This window comes from Streptopelia decaocto (assembly GCF_964273445.1).
Source record: "Streptopelia decaocto genome assembly, chromosome: 18".
Lineage (NCBI taxonomy): Eukaryota > Metazoa > Chordata > Aves > Columbiformes > Columbidae > Streptopelia > Streptopelia decaocto.
The window spans coordinates 5,508,058-5,534,168 of NC_138673.1; the positions used below are offsets into that span (position 1 = coordinate 5,508,058).

A 26,111-nucleotide genomic window follows, 5' to 3' on the forward strand; every position below is an offset into this window, starting at 1 on the left:
AGGCCTATTTGGTGTCCTCCTTTAATATGAAACCCACAGCAGAGGTGTAAACTGCTACTGGATCCAGGCCTGTGCTGAATGTTGGAAGAAAAAGAGGAAAGAGAAGTCAAACCAGGGGAAGGACATGTGTCCTTCGTGTAAATTGTCACCACAAAGCAAAACTACCCTGGCAATACAGCCAATAGTTTCATATATTTGGATTTCATGGTCTGTTTTCCTGTCCAGGCAGAGAATAACCTTTGGAAAATAAGTCCTGACAGCAAAGAAGAAACTGCTTCAGTTTTATTTCTTTATCTATAAAAATACCCAAACTTTAAAAACCCAAGGGGACTAAACCAGCACCTAGATAGTGCGGTGGTCTACATTACGGGCAGAAAAACTGGATTCAGCACCGACATTTCTTCAGGGAGTTGTTTTAATTAATTCCATATGGTTCCTATGGATCTTTATAGCTACTTCGGATGGATCTTGGGCATTTCATTTCTATCCACAGAGGAATCTCAGCATTTCTTCCACCTACCTAGTCCTCGGGTGGTGTGAAGCCAGGTCAGCCTCCCCACATTGCTAGCATGGGGCTACCAGTCTCCGTTTCCGGATGCATTTCCAGATCCAGTCGGGAGACACACGCATAGCACCAGGATTGTCATCAATGTCCCCTATCACGTGCGTTGCCGAGGCCGTGTCAAACTCTGGCACAAGATCCCCATCATATGCTATAAAGTACCGCCGGATTTTGTCAAAGTCCTTCACAGAGGGTGACAGGTACAGCTTCACACCGGTGAATATGTCCAGCAGCGTCTGCATGTTGTGAAAGGGGATGAGAAGCAGAGGTTGAGAAAAACATTGCATTGGTCTGGAAATTACAGTCAATTCTTTGAGGCATGAGTCCCTTTGCAGTTCCCAAGGTTATCACACTAATCCTGTGCCTAATAACTGAAAATTGCTCTCTCTTGCCACTAAATCTTACACAAGAGCAACACCCATAGAGGTCCCCTGAAAGGCAGCTGTTACAGCTGAGCAGCACTTCCCTAGCAAAGGGGAATTATTAGTGATGATGCTGATGTGGTCCAGAAAACATGATCTTAATGTCTTTACAAGCTGATGCTTCTTACTTAAAGTAGGAGAACATACCCACCCTAGGAGAGGACTTGCTGCTTACATCAAAATAGCTACTCCATGCTTATCAGGAAATGACAGCTCAGTGATTCTTAATCCACTCCTACAATTTGCTGCACAATGGCCTAGAAAGGACAGTTCCCTCCTTTGACAGCTCCCAACTCTTCCATATGCAGCAGGCAGGAGGAGCAGCTGCTCAGTAATCACAGTGCTTTGTGGAGCAGGACACTGTTGGTGTGTGAACGGAGTATTGGCCTTGAGCACAACAAACCCGGTTATGCCAGCTCTGCTGACAGGAAGAGCTGCCGCTTCCTTCACAACGGGGCTGCTTGCTGCTATTTCTGCCTTTACATTTCATTTTAATGTAGGGTACTGCTATAGGAAGATTTTGCAGACTTTCCAGATGGAAGGCAAAAGTGAACAGACAACTGAAACTCCCTCAGCTTCCTCCCACCCCAAAGTGGGTGCTGCCCAGCTGTCCGTACCTTTTTTCCATTGTCTTCCATCATCTCAGATGCTTTTCTCTTCTGACCTCGCTTCTCCTCTGATTTTTGAGGGGATTCAATGAGTGCTTTGCTCTCTAAAAACAAAAACTTGTCTCATTTGTGCTCTCTGTAGATATTGGTTGTGTATTAAAGTGGGGGGAGAAAAGTGAAGACAGTCAAAGGGAAAAGGCTTTTCTCCCTCTTTCTGGGAAGTCCATGAATTAGAAAGTAATCATTAAGACAGGTTTGTCTACTGCAAATGGTGTGAGGCACCTTCCTGCCCTCATCTCCAGGATGTTGCTGTTCAATGTCCCTCCTTGCTGTCACCCCACCACCTTTTTGAGACTGCTCAGAAATTTCCTACATGTTATTCCCCAGTGACAAAGTGATGGTGAAGCAAACTCATTTGACAGCTTTGCAAATTACTACCTGGAAACCCCCTCCATCCAGGTGCCCTGTTGCACGAATTTCATCCAAATAAAATGAAATACTGGTTCATGGCTAAAAATGTCTAACCAAAGGTCATGTGATCTGCAGGAACGGGAGCAGCAGGTTTGCTGTTCAGTCTTACACAGTCTGCTAAGGACCTTCATCTAACACAATTAAAAGGGACTGCTGGCCCCGAGAAATCACTTCAAAGTAGTTTCGTTACGAACTATAATTGAGACTCCACTAAATTAAAGATATCTGTTCTAGGCAGCATATAATCTCAGAGAGCCTTATTGTCTAAACGAGTTGCTGAAGCACAAAGAGCATCCTCAGTGCCGTTTCTATCTTTTCCCAATCTCAGTGCACCTCAGAGCTGTGGCTGTCCAATCCATGCTCTGAATAACACAGGCCAAAACAAGGGTCTGAACGGCTTTGCCCACTAACCCTGACAGGCCCAAGAAAGCTGCCATAGGATCTTTGAGCATCTGACAGAAGACAAAGACTCAAACCCATCCTGTCCCAGACACTGTGAGGCCCCTCTCCCTGAAAAGCATCATCTTACCTTCTGGCTTCTGGGCTTTTGCAGGTGACTTGCTCTGGGGAGTTTTAACAGCGCTGTGAGGTGTGGAAGACCTGGAATTTCCATCATTCTCTCCGCTGCTGCCAGCTGTGGACTCATCTTCCTCCCCAGCAGCAACATGGAAATCAGCCTTCTCTTTGGAGAGCTGGTACAGCTCCTGTCCCACAGAAACACGGCGCTGCCGTTAGGCGCAGCGACACCTCGGACATCAGACATGAGCTCTAACGCATGCTCTTGACTGTTCCCTCCCACTAAAGTGGTCACTCGTGCTTTTCCTTCTTCCCACATCTCTTTGTAGCCATTTTCCTGTCAACTTTGTTCACACTCTCTCCATTCCACATAACTGCTTGAGATTAAGGGCAGCCATACAAGGAGCTACCAAAGCCACGTTCACATCATCTGCTACAGAGCAAGACAGACAAACTCTTCAGAGCATGACTCCTGAAAAATGAACAGCGCCCACTGCTCACTCAGGGAATAGTCTGACTGAAGTGGGTATTTTACCTTTCTCTCCCCTACCTGTACAGGGAGCCAGGAGGATTCCTGGGCTGAATCTCTTCTTGCTTCCATGGCATAACAAGCACTTAAATCTGCTGCCAGTGCCCTGGCAGGCAGTGTGAACACAGTCCAAACAACAAGAACTAGACTGAGAACAGAGCTCATGGACTTAGTGCTGGGTGCAGCAGCAAGCCAACCGGTTTCAATCCTTTAAGAAATACAGCAGCTGTGTGGGGCGGGGGCAGCGCCAGGCCAGGCTCCCCCCTTTACTTCCCTGGTGCCTCCCCATCCTCAGCAATTATTGGGAAACCAAATGACCATAAACACTTAAAAGAATAAAGGTCATCCCTTTCAGGAAGGACAATTCCCCACCATGAAGGCTGTTACAAGAGCTGACACTACTAGCTGCCAGCACAGACTTTCCTGAAAGTGCACAACAGCTTTGGAGACTCAAGAAGCTCCACGAAAGAATAATATTCATATCAAAATAATCCAGCAAGCAGCCTGAGCCTAGAATAAATGAAAAATGGAACATGGCATCCCAGCTACCAGGCAGCAGTTATCTTCACTACATACCCTGCTATCGGAATTTGGCTTTTTAAATATTGACTGTTGTCAGAACTTATTCTCGAATGTGCTGCAGAGACACTGTGTTAATTCACCTTCAGCTGCTGGAGGTTGGTGGCTGTCTTCCAGTCTTTGTCATCTCGAATGCGGGTGCAGCGAGGGAAGCGAATGGAGATCCCGTCTGCAGTGTGGGCTTCAGCTTTAGAGAATTCAGCCCCTGTGATCTCCCACACCGGCGCTTTCTAAACACAGCATTGAGGAAGCCACGTCACATTCCTGTGTTCTCTCAGGAACTAATTTTATTGTGTTTCTCTTCTTCTGCAACAACCCCCCTCCCAGCACAGAGTTCCATATACACAAACCAACCTTCTCAGTCATATTAATTAGAAAAACTTATATTCTTATTTCAGTGAGTCAGAGATCTTTAATATATAATGTTAATTTCTAAATAACACCTTTCCTATCAGACATACAAGGCACAAAGCAAACTGATAGACTTCATAACACAACAGCAACTTTTGGGTTGCAGTTGTGCTTCAACTGTTCTAAGTCAGATGTTTCATGCCTCAAATTTAAAATAAGTTCACTTCTGGAAGGGATTTAATGGGCAAGAATACTTCTCAGAAGTGCTGCGGGTATTATTTCTTCATGAAGTTCTTAGCCTTACATGCATCTGCAAGGTTCAGAGATAAAAACTTGCACTTAATTTCCTGTTTCACCTATGAAGACTAATCTTGTAAGAGAGACAATTTGTACACTTAAATGAAATCTAGTAGGTTGCTATATCAGAGCTGGAAAAGATAGTTAAATGACTATGACAGCACTTACCTTTGGATCTGGGACGATGAAGTCTGGGTAGTAGATTTTGTTAATTTTTAGCCACCTTGGAATTTTACTGGGATCCTATTAATATGAAGCAGAAAACCACAATGATAGGACTGACTTATGATCATAGATTAACTTATTCCTACAAAAGAGGTTCCTGAAAGATAATAGCAGTAATGAGCACATAGCTATGACATTGCCTTTGTACGGATGACACGGGCTTTAGCCTGCAGTGCAAGGTACACTGATCTGCAGCACCTTATCTAGAGAATCAGAAAAATTACCTGTAACACAGCTCTCAATTACTGTCATTCTGTATGTAAAACAATAACATTGTTGCTCCAATTGTGATTCACATAAAACAACCTTTTTTAAAGACTACATAATCTTGATGCAAATGGCCTTCGGGAGGTCAAGTAAATACTAAATTTCAGCTCTCTGTTTATATGCCAAGTCTTGAAAAATAAGATTCCTCACCTAAATAAGTCACTCACAAAACATCTTAATTCCAACATGTCAGGTTATTTGGCCACAAGAAAATCATCTGACTTGAGCATTTCTGACCCACAGCCCCATCTAGTGATGGTCTTCACCAATCACAATATGCCCCCCAAAAAATAAAAGGTACTTGTTCTCCTCTTCCCAATAAACCTCTCTTAGCAGGAAACAGATGGTGCTTGGCTTCCCACTCAGTGTCTGAGCACAAATCTTCAGAAGCCAGCTACATGTACATCTCATTTGTGTCAGAGCAGTTGATCTGATTTAACTCTAATGGAGCCTCTATTCATTCCCAGCAGGGCACTTCAATTCTGCATTCAGGCAGCACCTCAACTGCAGCTCAGTGGGAAGGCGGCTTTTACCGAGCCCTTTGCTGAGCATTCCTCTGATCGCCTCCACGCCAGAGCCCATCTCACCTTGCTGATCTTCACCATGTCCAGCTCTGTCTGCAGACGCGCCAAGGTGGCGTCATCGTGGCCACCGGAACACTTGGTCACAGTGCACCACTTCTCACTCTTGGGATCGTAGCAGCCCATGAGGAAGATGGACATCATCCCACCTGCAGGAGGGGACAGCAGCATGCTTCGCATCTTCTACAGAACAAGCCATAGCTTTTCAAAATGTAAAGTAATGAACCAAAACCCTTTTCCATCTGCAGGAGTCAAAGGGCCTTGGGCTTGTAATGGCTTTACAGCATCAGCTCCCACACACGGAGCTGAATGGAGCCTCTGCGCTGCACAAGAGCCCGGCCCAAGACCTAAGGTTTTGCTGTGCAAACTAACCCACAGCAAACTCACAGCACAGGCTGCAGCAGACAGTCCCTGACGGCTCCAGCCAGTCTCATTCTGGTAGGAGACCAACTGCTACAGGAGGCCTGGGATGTGGAAAAGATTGAGAGTTTTCTGAACTGGCAGATCTCTGACTTAAACTGTCTCCACAGACTTACCTTTACTGCCTTGTCCGTAGAAAGCTCCCAGCACCACCAGGTCTGCTGTGTCCGCCATTGCACCCTCATTTAGGTAGTCCTTTTTCACTTTCAGCCAATGCCGTTTTCCTGGTTCATAATTACTCTGCGCAAAACAAGGCAAGAACAAGTGAGAGATGAGCTCACCTGGTGGACAGCTGTTTCCTCAAACAGCCCTTGTTTTTATCCAACCCAGCGCTACAAGAGCACAGCAGTGCTCAGATAAGGAGCAACCTGCATTGGATGTCAGCACTGACAAGAACCCAGGGATGTTTCAAGGGTGCTCAGCCCTGTGTGCTTCAGCCACAGACCTCTGTTGTTATTCCCCAGTTCCCAGCATACACCAGTGAAGAGCAAATGTGAACCTGCCTTTAGATCTTTCAACACCAGCCCTTCCAGTCCCTCACGGATGACTCGGGTGATCATATCTACCAGATCTGAAGCTTTCTGCAAAGGAAAGGAATCATGTTTAGCTCAAGACTGTCAAAGGGCTGCGGTCTTCAGGCTTTCTATTTAGAGCAGTGGCGCACTAAAAATAAAAGCAGCTGCAGAGAGATGAATGGGTAATTTCATAAAATAGTTTTCCATAGAGACTCCCATGTGTTCTCTTTGCTGTACATCCAGTGACTAAGCTGGGAATATATCCCAATGGAAGGGTTAGTTTGCTTAACAATACTCCTCAGAGATGAGGTAGCTGCACTGATTCTGTCTTGAGTATGTCCCTCATGTGCAAGATCAGATTTTCTCAGCCAGCAGTGCCTGCTTACTTCTCTGTACAATCACCAACTTCTTCCCAAAATGCTTTCTCTGCCCCACATGTCCAAGAGTTCTCCACTAAAACCAAGGCGCTACAGAAACCAGTAGTAGTGGGGAAAAATAACAGGATATGTGGCTTCTGCGTAACAAAAGAAAAACCAGGCTGCTGTCTAAATGCAGTTTTAGCACTCAGGATGTATCTGGGCTGTGTGGCACTTGAAGCTGCCAGTTTGGAAACTGGACGCAGTCCAGCTCCAATCACACTTCAGTCTTCTCTACACAGCTCAGCACTGCACGGTACAGACTAAGTTACAACAGGCTTTAGCTCCTCCTAACAATGTCAAAGTTAAAAGGTCTACAAAATCATTAGGAAGCCAAAAAAAGAGAGACATGCAAGTTCAGTCTACATTGAAGTAGTTGTAGCCAAGACAAGCGAGGAGTACAAGCACAGCCCTCTTGAACAACACAAGCTCAAGAAATCTTGCACACAGAACCATTTTGACAGGCAGGGAATTGCTGGATTTGCAGCCTTAATCATGAAAAAGGCCACGTGGTAAAGCAGCAGCGAAACGTCCAGAGTGCAATCTCTGAGATCCCCATGTGTGCTGTTGTAATATGGAGCTCACCGTGACGTGCTTCATCTCCGAGAAGAGGATCCGGTTTGGGATTTCAACCATGTTATCGTGGAGAAATTTACGGCGCTCACACAAGGGCCTAAACCGAGGTATGGATAATTAAGGACAAGCAAGCAATTTCAACATGAAATACCAGTCATGTGAACATTGAGAAAAGCTATTTAAATAATTAAACGATTTATCCTACAGAGTTCCAGAAAGGCCAATGAATTCTTACTTTCCTCCAGGAAGGTATAAAATAGAGATTTTGTGTTTAGGGTCCATTTAGTTTCAGAGGTGGCTATGAAACCACAGTTTAGCTAAAAAGCAGTTATTCCTGATATTTTGGAACTGTAGAGCAAGATAGAGCTCTGCAGTTATGCTCTTTAGCACAGCACGAATCCTCCCATGTGCTCTTGATTTTAGAGGGGTAAATGCCATTCTTAATATCCAACATGAACTGCTTCCTCCGCAGCGGTTGTGTATTCCAGAACGTTCACCCAGGGAAACCTGACAGGCTCCTCTCAGGCTGTGCCAGACACTTACCTGTCCATCAGGCTGACGTCATTGAAATAGATGCAGTCAAACACAAACAAACAAACGTTGGCATCTTGGAAAGCAGCTTTCTGAAAGACAATTAATATCGATGAAAAGAAATCTGCCCTCGTAGCAAGCAGCAACATGGAGTTTTAAAAAATAACAGAAACAAAAGGATGTATTTTTATCTCCATAATCTTTTAATTATAGAAAGCTTAGGCCTCTTCTAAAAGAGAGAAATATTCTGAGAATTAAGATTTAGACTGAATGTGTCAAAGCACAAACTGAGAGATAAAACATCCTAATTTCCCAGTGACAGTAAAATAATGCCACAAATATTAATGACTTTGGGCAATGTAACATCCGTCACTACTACTGCAACAAAACACCAACAAGCATTCCAGAGACTTCAGATTAATGGCTGCTTTAAGTTAAAGCACTTACAGTTTAATTTTCATTTTACTGGCCTCTTCCTCACCACCATTTAATCGAGACATAAGCACTACATAATATTTATGTGGACTAAATACTCTCTGCCTCATTCTGGTCTTCCAATCTGCCATACACTGCTACGAGCAATGAAATGCAATGACAGAATTACAAGATTTTCAATGGGTTTTTTTAATATTTATCTTGAGATGAAGTGTTATTACTGTCCTGCTAGTGATTCAATTAATATCAAATCTATCATATTAGAGCACCTCTTCATTAATATCAGCTTTCTCAGGGATCTTATTTTTTCCCCAATTGCTCTAGTCAGGACCAGCTCTCCTAAATTATCCTGTGATAACAGATTGCATGCTGGTGTGTTTAAGTCAGTAGAATAATGCCTCCAACAACAACAAAGTTGGTTGTTTTGTTTTGTTTTTTACCTTGTGCACACCGAGAGTCCCAAAAGGAAGTGGCTTGCCAGTTTTGTTATCAATCAGAAGAACTTCTGAGTCCAGGATCATGCTTTGCCCACCAGGGAAAGCCTGGGGGATGAAGTCCTTAAAGTGGGCTACCTGGGGAAAAAATTAAAGAAAAATACATGTCTACTGGCTGAAGAGATGGACTCACTGCAATGCAGATGTTTTCATGTCTGAGGCACCTGTAGGCATATTCACACTAGTTTTCTTTGTAGTGTGGTATGGACAGCACAGATTACAAATAGAAAAAGCAATCTTGAACAAATATAACCAAGTCACCCAACTGGCACCAAGCCTCCCAAATGCAGTGCATAAAGAGGACTCTAAGGCAGACAGCTTGAGTGTTAAGCTCTGAATGTTCACCAAAACTGACAATTCTATTAAATGTTGCTTTTCCAGATTCCAATTATCTACATAAATTAAAACATAAGATATATCCCCTGCCTATAGAAAACATTAAATCCAGTCATGTTTATAGAGGAGCTGGCAGAACCTAAGAGACAGTTTCTAGGTGCTTACTTTGTGAGGGAGGACAGGTTTGAGGCTTCTGCTGAAGTAGCTGAAATGATCTCCATTTTTATGGACCTGCACCCGCTCGCCATCATATTTGATCTCTGCATACATGCCATTTGGGCACTTCTTCATGGCATAATCGATCGACTTGCAAGCTTCAGCCTTAGAAAGGTGGACAGAAAACACTTTATAAAATGGCATCATACATAAAAATCAGCACTGCACAATCTGCTAGCTCATACTACACAGTCAGTCACTTATCTGTCTACTGATTGCTCTCCGACAGTACACAAGAACTCCATCTCCTGTCAGAGTGATGGTTACCATTGTGGGGGAGCCAACGTACCAGCATGGGCTGAACCGGGGTCATCAGAGACGCCTGCACGCTCAGGGTTCGCTTCAGCCCCGGCATCTTCTCAGCCTCCTGCTTGTTCTTCAGCACTCGCTCCACCACATCCTGGAGGTTGCGTGATGCTTTGAACGCCTCATAAGCATTGGGATCCAAAGCATCCAACCTTTAGGAAATGGAGGGAAACATGATCAATCTCAGCTCTCCTGCTCCTGGCTTATGAAGCTAATGCCCACTTCCGGTTTTACCTCACAGTGAAAGGTAAGACTTACACGTGCTTTGCTCCAGCATTCATTTTCAAGTCATGCTTGATTAGCCTGATGATGCATTTCAGGTCATTACCTGTACATCTGAAATACGAGAGAAGATGAAGAGATGGCAGACACTTAACTGAACTACTTTCCAGCTGAAAAAAGAAACTGATCCAGGCTTCTGGAAAGGTTCTTCCCTTCTGTAGGGTTTAAATGCAAATGAGGACACATGTTGCTAGTGAGATCTCAGAGGCACAAGAGAATATCCAAAAGGATTTTTAGTATCTTTATATTTGAATACCAAAATTAATTCTGCCTCAGTGTTGATGTACCTTCCAAAATTCACTTAACGCATCAAGTGTAAGTGATGGTAACGTCCTCAGCCTCTGATCAACACGAACTGAGACACACCAAGAATCTTCAACATGTCTAATTGCCCTGAAGGCTTTTCCCAACATACCTAAGAACAGCAACTTAATTAACAGCTAAGTACCACTGAGGTAGTTCTGCAAGCCACTTCTTGAGTACTGATTGAACAGTGTCTTGACACACAAGGATGAAATTCTCTGGCATGAACAGGAGCCACATGTTGTTCTCCACTGCTTGTCAGCCATCAAGGCATCTTAACCAAACCAGTAATTGTGGCTTGTGGATGTTAAGTTCAGTCTCTGTGGCTTATGATTTGCTTTTCACCTCTGCCAGCCTGTGATTTGTAGATAACTCCTCCTGCTTTTAGGGTAAACCTTCACAGACTTACTGCTTTCCTTACCTGCGAGTGATCTGCTGCAGCACACTTTGCTGGTCGTCTTCCTTAGTAAGCTTTGACAGCCGGAACAGGAATTCATCTACCTCTTGGATGGTCAGGAGACTTTTGGCTGCTGGAGGACAAGTCTTGCTCTGTTCGAAGAAGAGGCGTATGGTCTCGGAAACATCTCCCTGTCTCCAAAAACAAAATAAGGGTGTGGATCAGAGCTGTGGTTAGAGAATGGGGACGCCACTGGAGATTCAATGTGGTTCTAAAAAGTAGGATAAAGCACAGGACTGATCCTGGGATTGAATGAAGGAATTTGAATCAAATATTAGAAAAAAGCTGCCATGACACCAAATAAAGCTTCTCAACTATTTCATTTACAAAAAAGGTATGTAAAAGTACCAGTATCATCTCATTGCTCTATTTTTCACTGCTGCAGCATCACAGACTCATTTCCTCAGGATGAATCCACTTGTAAACCCGAGGATCTGAAACAGTCAGTGATGTCAGTAGAAGGCAGTGTATACCAAGGCAATAAAGAGAGGTGAAATAGTTCACTTCACTATCTAATTCACTCATTTTCTCCATCTTGCAATGAATCAGAAGTGTGCATAGCCAGTTACCAACTCCTGCGCACAGGAATTAAACACACACATCTGAGCGTTTGCAACTGCACAAGCAGAGCTTAACTGTATGAACCAACTTCAGCTCACAGTAACAGATTTGTTAATTGAATCACAGTTTTTGATACGTGATGTTACATAAAAGTAATAGAAATCATTTACACAGGAAAACGCTAGACAAAGCAGTTTAGACAAAGCTGATGCAGGCCAACTTGCCTAGATATTTTAGTCTTGCTTTTTAAAGCTTTGCAGGTGAGTTCATGTCTTGTTTCTGTTCAAACATTATTTTCTAAAGATTCCAGATGGCAGAAAGTGCTATGAAAACTGCTAAAGAAAAAAAGAAATAAAAATCACCGACTCCCATTCTAACAGTCAAGCTAACAATCTTTAAACAGTGGTTTAAAAAAATTACAGAATTTCCATACCAAGGGACTGAACAGCAGAAATTAATAGAACTGCTGTCTGTACTCACCTGTTCGAGGTCTCGGACCATTTCTTCTTGGCTGCAGTTAAAAATCCTACTAAACAGCTTTACAATCTGCTTATCATTCAAGTTGTAAACAATTTTAATGACTCCTGGTAACAGCAGCTTAATGGTAAGGTAGACGTCACCATGAAAACCATCTGGAAAAAAAAAGACAGGCCATTAGAAACTGTCACAGTTTATTTTCATGCACAGGCTCCGGTTGGTTGTGCCCATTAGCATGACCCAGGGGAAAAAAAGTCCACAGCTGGGGCTTCCTCTTCCCACCATGCTGTCCTGCTCCACATGAAACGAGATTTCTTAGGGGAAATACCCACAACTGTATTCCATATCTGATGTCAGCACTAAGTATGGCAGCACCTACAAACATTCCCCGTGATCCTAAACTAAGACATTCTTATCTGAATTTGTCATTTAGATAAATAGTTCACTTTGCAAACATTCTCTCCATAGTTCAGGAATCATCACAGCACACAGCTAGGACTACATAGCTATCGGATTTTATTTCACTCTCGCTTTTGAAATACTACTTTGAGGTTGATTTTGAGAGGGCTTTCGTATGCTGAGAACACTGAGCAGGAATCATACCTCCTCCAGATCCCTTCTTCAGGAAATCCTGGATGATCTGTGTCTTCACGTTGTAGCTGGGCTTTTCAGCAACCATGGCACAGAGCTTCCTGAACTCTCGCAGCAAGCAGTCCTTGTGCTTTGGATCGCACTGTTTTGCGGAGAGGCTAGACTTGTGGGAAGAGTTTGCAGAGACATCTTCTGAATTTTTTGGCTTGGCTGCATCAAAGACATAAGAAGTTGCTTTTTTAACAAGTACAATATGGTGCAAATTTTGAAGTTGAAGCTACCTCTGCTTGGCAAGCTGAAAAGAACAATCCCAGTATGCTGGCAAAGCTTCAAAACTGAATAATGTGTGCTGCGCCAAAATTTGTGACTTTAAATTTTAATTACCAATTTAAAAAAAACTAAACTATTTTTTAATTAGCTTTTCTTTTCCCAGTACACCAGTATTTTCTGGATCTGAATTTTATGAGACAAATATGACTAAACTTTGATGAAAAGGAATTCCTGCTGGAATTCTCTTTTATTTTTACTTTATAAGCCTTTGCCCTTCACAGCAAGATGTTTTCCTAAGATTATTTCTGAAATGGGGGAAAGATGTCCCTATCCCCTCTTTTCTCTTATAATACATCCCTACACATTCTCATCATTTTGGCTGTATGTATGTGGCAACTTGTGCTCTGGGTGTTCAGAACCACGGGTGTGTGTCAGGTCACACTGTGCTCACTCACCGACTGTCCTGCTGGCAGCTGCTCCTCCAGACAAGCTGCTGAGGAATAACCATCCTCCCCTTCCACAAACAACGCAACTGGGAATCCCTCACAACCAATTTTTTACAGATTTTGAGCTCCACATGGGATATCTTCAGTCTTTACCTTCACAGTTTGATTGAAACTGGCCAGCGGACTAAGGCAGTAGAGGAGTCAGCCTGACAATGTGGGTTACTGCAAAAATTTGTTCCCTTGGGAATACTAGAAACTCAAACATTAATTCTTTCAAGCCTAAGAAAACACTAAAAATCTTTAACAAACCACATTTTTAAAAAGTAATTAAAAATAAACCATCTTCTAGAGATAAAATCTACTGATCTGAGTGAAGTTAAAACTCCTCTGATGCTGATATTAGAAGAGAAGGATTTACCAGAATCAGTTTCTTAAGTCCTACCTGTAAAGCCAGAGAACTTCTTGGGTGATGGAGTGATGAGAGCTAATGGATCTTTTGTAGTTAATTGTCCCGTGGCAGTGAGCTTAGCTTGGACTATCACTTTTTTCTTCGGTGTACTTCCAGCCTTGGAATTAGCTTCTGTAAAACAGCAAGGTTCAAACCAGCAGTCAGAAATAATCTCATATATCCCTTAACATATTGTGGAAGATATACTGCAACAAATTAGTCTTAAAAGAACTGAGGATGGAAGAGAAGAAAAATGAAGGAACATTTTTCAGACAGCAGAAGTTAAAAGACTACATAATTTACTAAAGATTATGGATAAAAAGCTGAAAACAGAAAATAACTGATGCTTCCTACTGGGATTTATCTGCATGTGAATTAAACCACCTAGACCTTCTCCATAATCAGTTGTGAAAAATGGATTAAGAAGTGCTATTGTAGAAGTGACTACTTCTTCCCTTTCCTATGGTGCTGAGACACAGATCCGAGCAGCGCTGCCCACTGTGTCACTGGCTCATACCAACACATCAGTGAGGATTTCGGCTGCGTGGCAATCGGTGGCGTAAACAGAAAATGAGTAAAGCAGAAAAGTGACACAGGTGCTGCTTCATGTCTTACCTGAGATGTGCTTGTTGATTAACTCCTTCTCCCCATCTTGTAACTCTTCCCATCCTTCCAAGTCTGTGATGTCTTCGATTTTCTTGGTGGTGGCCCGGGCCTTCTCTAGCTTCTCAAATATGCACTTCACGTGGTACCATTCTTTCATGTCCCCGCCAGACTCGGTGAAAGGATTGGGAACGATCTTTCCAATGCGCACCATTCCCTTTACGATCTTCTCTTTGCACTTCTTGCAGCCTGCCGTGCCGCGCTTGGCATAGTCCACGCAGTACCTCTGTTCTGCCATGTCCTCTGCGGCTGTACAAGCTTGGCGAAGCCAGATGTTCAAAAGCCTGGAGAAATGGCAAACCCCAGCACTAGCGCTCTGGTTTCTGCCTGCAGACTGGAGAGATAGAGCCCGTAACAGCAGCTGGTGCCAGGGACTGGGGCTGGCCCTGGGGAGGTCTTGGCAAAGGTGGGTTCTTGGCAGGGAGACCCGTATGTGTGGGGAGAAAAGTCCTGTGCCCCCGTGGAGTGTCCGGGCAGCCTGTGCGAGAGTCCTGCAGCCCCTGCGCATCCAGCCCGCTCCGTGTGCGCTGCAGGTGAGAGAGGAGACACTGAGCAACCCTGGCTGAGGAAAGGCTGAGGGAACTGGGGCTCTTTAGCTTGGAGAAGAGGAGACGGAGGGGTGACCTTGTTAATGGTTATAAGTATGTAAAGGGTGAGTGTCAGGAGGATGGAGCCAGGCTCTTCTCGGTGACAAACAATGACAGGACAAGGGGTAATGGATACAAACTGGAACACAAAAGGTTCCAATTAAATATGAGAAGAAACTTCTCTGTGATGGAGCCTGGAACAGGCTGACCAGGGAGGTTGTGGAGTCTCCTCTGGAGACATTCAAAACACACTTGGTTCCTGTGTAACCTCATCTGGGTGTTCCTGCTCCATGGGGGGATTGCACTGGATGAGCTGCCGAGGTCCCTTCCAACCCCTGACATTCTGTGATTCTGTCTGCGGGGTCCTCGGAGCCCTCAGGCCTCCGCCCTCCCCCAGGCCTCTCCCACCGACACCCGGTCCCAGCTCCCCGAGCCCGTCCGCCCTGCCCCGATCCTCCCCGCACCACAGCCCCTCATCACCCTCAGGCTCCTCAGCCCCTTCTCCCCTTACACACGAGCCCCAGCCCCCCCAAGGCCGCTTTCCCGCCCTGGCCCAACCGCAGCCTCCCGCCAATACACACCCCCGCCCTGCCCATCGCCGCCACGGAGATAAAGGCCTCACCGGGATCTTCACGGCGCCGCCATCCCGCCCTCACCCCCGGCCGGCGGACCTGGGACTCTCCAGTCCCGGCTTTAGGCCGGAGCCGCCGTCACAAACGCGCCTTCAACCGCGGGCTTCCGGGGGGTAGCGCGCATGCGCGTCCCTCCCCGCCCCGCCTCTTCCGCCAGTCGTTGGCGCCCGAGTCGTGCGCGTGCGCGGAGCGCCCGTGCAGGCGGTTGGCCCCGCCCACGAGCGCGGGTCGGGTCTCGTGCTGCTCACCGCCACGCGCCGTCGCGTGCGAGCGGCTTCCCGCCGCTGGCGCGCGCGAGGCGATGTCGCGGTGTCGTCGTCGTCGCCTCCGCCCGGGCGGTTCTGAGGTGATGTTGTGTTCCCGGCCGCCAAAATCGGCCTTCCGAGAGCACTGCGTCAAGTGAGGGGCAGGTCTGAGGGAACGCCCATCCCCGGCTTCAGCACTTTGGTCTTCCCAGAGTGTGGGTCTTCCCGCTGTGTGGGTGCAGGTCTGAGGTACTTATTGTGTCACCTGGCCTTCAAAGTCAGCTCTCCAGGAGTGCTGTGTGGTGTTCATGCAGGTTTGAGCTATTGTTCTATCCTCAGCCTTATGAAGTGGGCCCTTTGAGAGCACTGCACCGTGTGTGTGCAGCTGTGAGGGACTGCTGTGTTACCAGCCTTCGAAGAGTGCTACACTAAAGCTGCACAGGCCTGAAGTGCTGCTCTGTCACCAGACCTGAAATTGTCCCTCCAAGAGCCTCACACTGTTTGTGTGGGCCTGAGGTGCTGCCTTGTGCTTGCCCTCCCAACATGGAGCTGTGTTCGTGCAGGCCCTCGGGTGCTGTGATATCAGTGCAGCCCCCTGAGAACGGCCCTTCAGCCCCGTGCGGATGGGTCATGCCTGCAGTCCAACTGGTGGCTCTGCTGGTGGCAGCTGGCCCTGCTGCTCTGACGTATGGGCCAGACAGCTGCTGAGGGCATGCCATATACACCAACGGGATTCCTGCCTTCGTCCAGGAAAAGGATGCTGTGTAGGTTGTCATGGCCAGGCTGTCCCTGACCTGCTTTGCTGTACCTCAAAGGCAGAGTATGAGGCATAAAGCACAGAATTTGCCTCACCAGACGCGTGTCTCTTTTTGCTGGCCTTCAGCTAGTTGTAAGGCGAGCTACAGGCAGTCTTCCTCTTTTTCTCAGCATACCAAACTCCAGCTACACAAACTCCACTATTTGGAGCTGCGGATGAGTATTAACAACTACGGTTAGTCCTGAAACTGGGTTGAGGTCAGTGAGATAAGTTTCCGATCAGCAGTCAGACTGGATTAGTTTGCAATACTTTATACTTTGCTCTCGGACAATGCGCTCAATCCGTGATCTCAGGATAGAAGCACGCCTTCCTCTCCCTCCTGCCCCAGAAGTGATGGAACCTCCAAAATGACAGAAACAAGCTCCCACAAACAAATCCAGCTGGGACTTTGAGTCGTGGAAGAGGAATTGCAGAAGGATTCAGGGACTTTATGAAGGACTTTTTGACTGCTATAGACTTTACGTAGAAGTCGTCCAGACCAGCACTATGATTCAGTTTTAAAACATTGAATGAAAAGGCTGTATGCATTCAGCTCCAAGACCATGCATTTGACAGACCTGGATTAAAGGTATGTGCGCAAATTTAAAGCGGTTAAACTTTTAATAGTTCAAATTGCTTTGAAAAAGGTGTGCCATTGAGAAATTATTTACAGAACCAGCAGTGACTGATGTAACAGTTTGTGTTAACAATGATATAGAGAGAACAATAAAACCCAGGAAAAGATGTGGGTACACTGTTGAGAGAGAGCTCGCTGGGAGCACAGAGCAGCATTCACAGCATCCCCTTTGGTGACATCTCTCATTCATTGTGTGTTTGCAACTGGTAAAAAAGATGGAAAGGTGGACCCAAGGGCTTGACACTCGCTGTAGTGCGTTGTTATTGGATTTAAATAAGGCAGCTGAGCGACATCTCAGCGGTAGGATTTGCTTCCCTAGCTTTCACTGTCTGTAAGTCAGCAACAAGATCTGGACCAGGCTTTGTCTCTAATCAGTAGAGGAACCTGCAGAGGGCATTTCAGAGGCTTGAGTTAGGCTGAGATGAATTGCCTTCTGGCTCTTTTCAGTCTGCAGGGGGTTTAGGTGGCAGCACAGACAGGTAAGTGAAGTAGGAGAGTTCCCCTCTGGAGGATGATGCTGAGAGTGGAGATTGATGATCTCACCCTGATGAAATGCAGAATGCACAGGCAGGTGGCAGAACGCTGCCGGGTTAAAGTCTGAGTTTCAGATTAATTTCTTCGGTTGGAAACAGGCACAACTGATGTTTTGTCGCTTATGAAAGGTCTGGGAATAACATCAGCAAAGCTGGGGCACTCCTAATTCCAGCTCTCTTTGGAGCGATGTAGCTGAGGTCAGTTCAGCCTGGAGCATTAATTTTGCTGTTCTTCTACTGTGGCCTCAAGGGAATGGGTAGAAAGTTGAAACTATGCGTCTTCTGAGCTCTTTGGTCTGAGAAGACATAAGGAAGCAATAGGGAAGTTTCAAGTGGCAGGGACTGAAGGCCCCTGATTTTGGCCACTGCTCTTAAGTTTTCTACATAAGCCCTTTCTTCCCCTGAGGCTGCAATGTGCTCTTTTTATTCTGAGTGGGAAAGTGTGTTTGCAAGGGGAGGAATTAAAATTACTTTGGGTTTTACAGTCTTATTTGAATAAACTCCTTCAAGTCCCACTTTGGCCAAGGTGTACCTTTAAACAGCTGTGACTGGAGTAACATATCCAATGAGAGTCTTTCCACAAAACTACAGGTCATTGAGTTCACAGAAAGCTGAGAGAAATCTAGGGGACAAATCACTGCTGTTTCTCAAAGGATCAGCGAGGAATCACTGCTGGTGTCTCTCTTGGTAGCTAATACTGGAATTGCTGAGATGAGCCTCTCAGCATAATGCTCTTTCTGTTTGAAAGTCATCAATGACAGACTAGTGGAGAGGGCCCTAGGAAAGTAGAACTCTGTTTTAAGTGGTTTATTGCACTAATACACTGAAGATAATGCCCTAAAAGTCAGATTTAAAGGTTTAAATCTGTCCTTGCTTAAGCGAAGTGGCCATCCAGAGTCCTGTTGGGAGTTAAAATAGACATGGAAGTGAAACAAGGGCCTCAGGTTTTGTTTGTGTGTTTTGTTTTAATTTCTCATAGTTAGAAGCAAAAAATAATTTTAGTTTGATCTTAAAATAGTGTTCAAAATATTTCGTAAAAAAGGTTTACCTTATCCAGATCCCCTGGGGATACCTTAAATTGATGGGGGTTTGAACTGAAATTAAAGTTTCGATGCAAGACTTCTTTCAGAGTTACATTCCAATGAATCCAATCTTCATGGTATTGAGAAAATGTCCAGCATCTCGCTAAAATCAAATAAAAGGAGGGAGATGTTTAGAATTTTAATAACTGCAATGAACAAATACATCTCCCTCTCTGGCTGCTAAAGAGGATACTGAATCTGGACATGTAGTTTATTAAAATACAAGAGATAAGATAAATGGAGAAGATTATAGAAGAGAGACATATATACATGAAATACATTTGAAAAAAAAGGGAAGTGATGTCAGTTAAATGACAGCTCAAGAAGCCATGTAAGGGAGTTACAAAGCTCAGTATTACTCACTTATTTGCATATGTATTTGTTGGTAAGACTTTGTTAGGGCTGTGAAAGGAAAAGCTACTTCCAGCTTAATGATGAAGTCAAACATGGAATGGTAGGTGGCAGTTCAGTCTGAAAGGATACGCAGGGCTTTTGGTTTGAGAAGTGGCTTACAAAGCTTTCTGGCTTCTAAGGGTTTGAGAAGTTCAAGCTGCGTCTAACAGGAATTAAATCTCTTACTGTCCTTCTGGCCCTCAATTTGGTGGGGAAAGGGGTGAATATAATCTCTTGTCAGTTTACACATGAGTTTGCTTTTCTTCAGTTCACATTTTCTTCTTATGGACTGGAAGGTTGTTTTCTACAACCGTAAGTGGGATTAAATATGAGCTAAGGTGTAACGCTATAAATTTGGATCTCAAAAGAATAGCTGTTCCCTTCTGTAGGATATGTTACCAAGTGCACAGACAGTGGTTCACCTTTCCTTTCCCTCCATGTTAGTGCTCTCCAGGGCGGTGCTTGTGCTGCAGTGCGTGTGACACATGCAGCCATGTAACTCCTCTGCATCCCTGTGCCCATCGCAGTGACATGCCTGCCTAGGGCGGTGACAAAAAGATGACAATGAATGTGGTATTATCCTGAAATTGGTATATACAGCCCTCCGCGGAGGAGCCGGTTTTGGAATGTGAACTTTGTCCTTTAATCTAAAAACAGCAAAAGTCTGTCTCTCCCCTCCTCCTTACTGCATCTCAGCTGTCTTTTTGAGGGAAAATCTTGACGTTTGGTATACGGACATTATGAATAGCTGAGTACAGGGAAACAAATGTGAAATTTGTCATTTCTAGTGCAGGTTGCCCAAAGAGTCATTTAACAGCCACAAAAAAATGTGTCAGAGATTTCCAAAGGCGTTTAGGAGATGCTCTTGCCCATTTGCTGTTAATACTAATGAGAAGTGAGTGTCCAAATCACTTGGACAGGTTTTGGAAAGTCTCAGCTAGATTCATGTCTTCATGGAGGAAATTACATTTGACAGGAAGCTTCTGATGCAGAGAGAATAAGGGCACTGGAGGCCACTATTTGAATTCATTGTATTTTGGTTCAGAAATCTGCCAAATGTGCAATATATGCAGATGCTGAAACCTACACCTCTATTCTGCTGTCAGCTAATATAATATCCTTTATTTTTTCGGCTTACTGCATATGCTGTTAAATTAGATAGACGTATTTGCAAGGTGAATGACAAGTGTAATTGGCTATAAATGCTCCATTTAGAGAGATTGCAAACTATGTTTAAGTTACACCCAAGTGCACCTGTACTTGAGATGCAAAGTCATTCAGCTCCCACAGCACCTTCATTATAACCATACTTCATCCTCCCACACAAACAGATTCTGAGGAAAAGAATTTCTCCCCAAATGTACATCTGCTGCAAATTATACCAGCATCATTACCCATGCAAGTATAGTGAACACAAATCTCGTACTATATGTTGGTGCTGATTGAAAGATGACACCTATTTTTGGAAAACAAAGGAAAGCTAAAATAAAAGCTTGACAATTTATTTTTGGTTTGTTTCAAAGCATTTCCCAAATTCATTTGTCATTTCTGCATGCTTGGAGAAGATTTTTTCAGAATTTTAATTGAAAATTTTAGCTTTGAATGCTTAACAATGAGATTGGAACCGTGGCTGATTTTTTTTTTTTTTTTTAATTGACCTTGTTAGGGAATTACTGTTGCTAAAACCTGGAGATAATTTTGATACCATTCTTTGTGACATCTGAAGTTAATTTCAGAAAAACATTAGTATTTCAAGAAAGTCTATAAAAGTTTAGACTTTGTCTTCTTTTTTTTCTTTTGGAAAGTCTTTAAGGCTTCTGATAAAAAGGGTATTTTTGAATGCAAACAGCTTTTTATTGAAACACATCTGGCTAGTTCTGCAAAATAACACTTGTGACCAGAAAGAAAATGGTGCAATTTAATCGGTGCCTACCTTTCATTGTTGCTTACCTTAAAAGCATAGGCGTGCAAAGCACTGCTGATTATCCTAACAGCCAGGAACCTTGCGGGTTTCAAATTCCCAATTTCTCATCTCTGTTTCTTTGTTATACTAAGTGGCAGTTGTGTACCAATACAGAACAGACAGGGCTGAGGCAGTTTTAACTTTCTTGTGTGTCTCAGTTAGCCTGTGTTCTCTGCTTTAATACAAAGTAGTCCCACGGCTGCTGTGCACTTTTGTGTGCTCTATAAAGCCACATCTGTCAAATCAGTACTCGACAGCTGGTCTGTATGGGTGTCATACATTCAAAGAAAAGACAGTTAAATGAAATAAACTCCTAACCAAATTGCGTATAGATTATGCCCTCCTGCCCGTTGACGTTCGCCTGGTTTTAGATCTAATCCAACGCTTATACCCGAGTAGCAATAATGACAGTCCCTCTGTTTTGTCCTGCCCGAGCAGTATTAGCTCTCTTTAGGCTTTCCACAGCCAAGACCATGTTTCAGAAGGCAAATGGAAATTCAGGGACAAGATGACTTCTGGAAACCTCAGCACTTGGCCTCGGCTGTTGGCAAGTGTAGGAGATGTTATATTTGGGCTTTAAAAGCGCCTCAGGATGCCACCTACTAAGGAGGCACAGACAACCCTCTGCTTGAGGGAAATTCTGCTGTTTAATGTTACAGGGAACTTTCTTTAGTGCTAAACTGCTTTATTTCTCTTTTAATCTCTCCCAAAGTAGTATGCAGCACTACACATTGCTGTGCTAAGGGCTGTATGTGTAATTAGTGACTTGTATGACTCCCAAAAGTTACAGTCTAAACCTTAATCCAGCCTTCATGTTGATCACCATGCCACATCTCTTGAAAGCACTTATGATCAGGGGACTGCAATTCTTAGAAGCAATTCCACATTGGAGCTGACTTTTATTAGGGAGACAGGATGTTAAAAAAAATATTAAACTGATCCTCATTAGAAACTGGAGACATAAAAGTCTCTGAAGCCAGATTGTGTCTGCCACTGCAGAGCTGTTTATGCAGCTGTTTATGCATAGAATAGCTCTCTGGGGATGGGCTGTTTGCTGCTGTTTCTGCTCTGAAGACCCTGCACCTCAATTCCAGTGCAGGAACCAGGGGTTTTCGGGGTCCTGCCTGAACAGCGTGAGTTGTAATGTTTGCAAAGTTCCTTGTCCCCTGCTCTGGAGAGTGGATGGGTTGTCACAATACCTCTGTCTCACTCACAACACTGTAGGGCGTGGGAAATGGGATAAAACCAAAGCAAACGCAAATGCAAAAACTCTGACCTATTTGCAAATGTTGCTTCTGGGGCTGTTTGTTTCTGCGTATCCTCAGAGCACGGTGGAGGATGCCAGTTTGTTGCTGCCTGGGATATCTCATCCCGTTACTTTCATTGAAATGTAATTCCTTTTTCTTTCTGATGGGTTTTGCAAATGACTTAAAATGAACTGAGGAGCTGCCATTATGGTTTCTGTGTATCTCCAGCCAGATAACTACACATTCACGTTGCTGCTGCCAAAACCACCAGGTCTTTCTCTGCAGGGCTGTTGCCCAGAAAATCAGGTCCCAGCCTGCATGGGGACTAAACTGTTCCAGGTTGAGGGCCTTGCTGAACCCGTGAGTGTGCTTGGCCTGTCCCTCTGTCTTCTCATCTCATTCCTTCCTGGCTCCCAGTTTTCTGTCTTCATTATTCCAAATCTGGAATCTCGTTGAAATAAACATGAGTGAGTCAAAACACCTGCACATTGAAGTAAAGACATGTAAAACAACATTAAAAAAAAAAAAGCTTTTCCATCTTGGTTATCACCTGTTGTTGGTATTTTGAAGAAAGCCAGTCTGCTTGCAGTTACACCATTACCTTTACAGACAAGGTCACGTTAACTGTCTGAGCAGATGCCGACAGTGTTGGAAACACCCACCTGCTGCAGATGAAACCCAATTAACCAGCCTCATGCTGTTATAAAAACCCCAAGCAGCAGCTCTCCTGATTCTTTGCCTGGGGAGAGAGAGGTGTGTGGGCTGTGCTCAGGCACAGAGCTGGGAGTCTGACTCTCTTCCCTTTCTGAAGACTCCTTCCTCTTATGATATGCTGTGCTGAATAACACTATTTGAGAACAATGCCTGTCTGATCAGCAAATTTTAATTAGACCAGGTCTAATTGCCTTATCTAGATCAGAGTCTTTTTCTCCTTACTTTCAGGGGTATTTTTAGGCTAATCGGTAAGTCTGGGATATGACAGGACCCCTTAGAAGCTCTGGGTAGCTTGACTTGTAGAGTCTAAAAGGAAGGGATGTAGGATTTGCCCTGTGAGGAGGCTGACAGCTATTCTTAAGGTGTTTAGATCTAATCCATACTAACGAGATAGCTTCTTATCTAACTGAACTGCAACATTTCTTAACTGCTTTCTGTCTTCTTTCAAAAACCTGTGTATTAAATTATTATGAGACAATGGTTTCTAAAAGGCATTCTCCTAACCTTAGTTTCTGCACTAAATTGAATGAATCTAGAGAAATGTCTCTTAGAAACAAATCTTTTTTTAAACCTGCACTCTATTCTTCTTAACCTCTCTGCCCTAAAGAATTTCTGAGACAAGATGAATACGAGTCTGTGAAGATCATAGCTACATATATTCTACTTAAGCATTCACTTGGCTGATAGCCTGGAATAAGTCACTTTTGAGGGTTAAGCAACTTCTGGGGCTATAGATGGGACCTCATTATGCTACGTGTGAGGAGAGTTATTACTGTCAGCCGGTCACTGTGTTCACTACAGAGAAAGTGCAGGCACTGAGGTTACCCTGGTGTTGAAACCTCTCAGCTGAAATCTGAAACAAGCGGGTTAGCCTCTCTGCCATGGGAAACTTCTGCACTTTGCCCTGATTTTGCTATTTTAGGGTTCTACCATTTTGCTGCTAGAAAATGTAGGAAAGGGAGGTTTCCATTCCCTGTAAGGATTATGTCCTTGCTTTGCAATGGTTTGAATTGCTAATGTTAGTTTAAATATGGCCTGGGTTAATATCACTGCTGAGAAGTGGACCAAGTCATAGACAAAACTTTGAAATCAGAAACTTCCAATTTGAATCTGGGATGTGCCCAAGGCTCTTGAGCACCAAAAGACACGATGGCTACACACAGGAGGTGAATCACCCTGCCTTTGTGCTTCTGTGGGATAACCAGGATGACTGTTTCTCTAGGAGCGTGTTGCTTAGAGTGATCTCCACCTGCCACTGTACTCTCCCATCACCCAGTGTAGATGAACGGGCTTGGGAAATTTCCTCCTTTGGGAGTGCTCTAAGCTGAAACTTCATTTGGATTCTTCTAACTGTTACAGTCTGTCAACAAAGGCTCATTTGAAGGGGTTGGGAAATACGACCAGGAAAATGAACCTAAAGCAGTTGTTTTCTTAATTAAATAGTCTTACTAGCCTTTTTTTTTTTTTTTCTGCTAGAAAGTTACCTCTTAAAGGCAGATAAAAGGGCCTTTTAAGCTACATTTATCCTCAAATGGGACTGGAAGAGAAATCTGGATTGTTGGTTTTGACTTGCATAGCAAGAAGGAATTGCTTTGTCATGTTCAAAGAACCACCAAAATATTAAAGGTTCCAAACTTTCATGCTGCAGCCTTAAATGTCTGTGTCCTAGAAAAAACACTAAACCAAGTAACTGCTTTTTGAAGCCATCTGAAATGCTTAGGTCTGCAGGCTCAATTTTGAAATCCCAGTGAAATGCATAAAAGTCATTTCAGATTAAGAGTTAAAATCACCTCTAGTGCTTGCTTAGAGTCAGATAGGGTGAATTATGGCATGATTTGGATCACTTTTCCCACACAATAAATGACACTCATAAGTATCTGGTTGATATTCAGAGTGGAATGGGATACACAACTTTGTCCTACCCTATGTGTAACTTTTTTAGCCGAGCTTTGCTCTGCTCTGACTCTCTGCATTTCCATGTTTAACTGTCTATGGGATGGAAATGGAAGGTTAATTCAGTGATGGTTTGCTCACTTACTGCATGTAAATAGTGATCTGGAGGGTGCAGACAGGACCCTCTAAAAGGGGCTGTGTAATGTTGGAGATCTGTTCTCTAGAAATGCTCCCCCAGTGACTCTCCTACAGATGAAGTGGCTGCCAGTGCTGCTCTGTGCACTAAAATCAAGACTTTCTGTTTTCCAGCCTTCCGAATGGTATCATACTGCAAGTCCTACTTAGCCTGCCCTTGCTTCTGAGCAAACACCTTTTTGATAAAGATGTCCTTAACTTTCAGGACACCACACAGAGGTTGCTAGCTGCTTTCCCACCTGCGCCTGGCGTTGCTGCATAACTTAAATCATCAAGTTCTTGCAAACAGTTCTCCCACTTCATTTTAATACTTCAAAGAATTACTGGACCTCGTAATATTGATCTATTCACCTCCTATCCTTTTATAGCTGCCTATATAATTTCTGGTCCTTAAATCTGACAACTGTGTCCCCAGGACGACTGTTCTTAATGTTTAAATGATTGCTACCTTCCATCAAAAAAAATCTAGCATTAAACCAGGCAATACAGTGCAAAAGAAATAAAATAGAATGTCTGTGGATTGATTTCAAACTACCTTTTAAGTATAAAACAAATGTGTGGAATATAACTCGATTTTTAGCTAAAAGTGGATCAAGAAATCACCTGGAAATAGTGCTAAGTGCAAATAAAAGTGTCCAAATTTTGTACATTTCACGTATACGAAACTGCGTAGAAAGAGTTATTTCAGAAAGAACGGTGGGTTTGTGCTTTTATGTAGATATCACAAAGACATATAGGATTACAAGAATGCTAGAAAGAGCAATTAATGTACTAGGTCTTTCAGTAATGCTGTTTTCTCTCTGTTGAGCAGTAAAGTGCTTAAACTTTATTTTTTTCTTTTTTTAGTGGATCTGTGTTTCCATGCTAAAGCACTGCATGTGATTTTGGAGTAAAACTTTATAAATGCAAAAAAATTCTCTGCTACTCTCCTTCCTGCTCTTCAGACCACCAAAGAAACTAGTAATGCAATTTTAATTTATAGCTCTACCTTTTCCTCAAGCTCTGGGACAAAGATTCCCTAAAGTGCTTTACAACAGAGGTCT

General features: G+C 43.9%; 1 protein-coding gene across 1 annotated transcript; it reads right to left on the reverse strand.

The window, feature by feature from the left end:
- Window positions 1–251: 251 nt before the first annotated feature.
- LIG3 (DNA ligase 3) lies at window positions 252–15,497 on the reverse strand. The gene is made up of 20 exons (XM_082068645.1): window positions 15,361–15,497; window positions 14,104–14,678; window positions 13,483–13,620; window positions 12,337–12,534; window positions 11,737–11,888; window positions 10,660–10,826; window positions 9,912–9,989; window positions 9,637–9,805; window positions 9,297–9,452; window positions 8,742–8,873; window positions 7,879–7,958; window positions 7,345–7,432; window positions 6,332–6,409; window positions 5,945–6,068; window positions 5,415–5,557; window positions 4,504–4,578; window positions 3,771–3,917; window positions 2,593–2,767; window positions 1,602–1,696; window positions 252–798 (listed from the first exon to the last, which is right to left on the reverse strand). Exons 2-20 carry the CDS (start codon window positions 14,657–14,659, stop codon window positions 565–567), a joined length of 2,985 nt encoding a protein of 994 aa, XP_081924771.1. The 5' UTR covers window positions 14,660–14,678; window positions 15,361–15,497; the 3' UTR covers window positions 252–564.
- Between the last annotated feature and the right edge of the window lie 10,614 nt (window positions 15,498–26,111).

Coding starts and splice junctions, on each gene's coding strand:
- LIG3 (XM_082068645.1), bottom strand. CDS start 14,659: ATGCGCAGGGGCTGCAGGACTCTCGCACAGGCTGCCCGGACACTCCAC. Junction 9,453..9,636: donor CCCCGGTTCAGCCCATGCTG/GTACGTTGGCTC, acceptor CACCTTTCTAAG/GCTGAAGCTTGCAAGTCGAT. Junction 2,768..3,770: donor CCAACCTCCAGCAGCTGAAG/GTGAATTAACAC, acceptor TCTGTGGGACAG/GAGCTGTACCAGCTCTCCAA.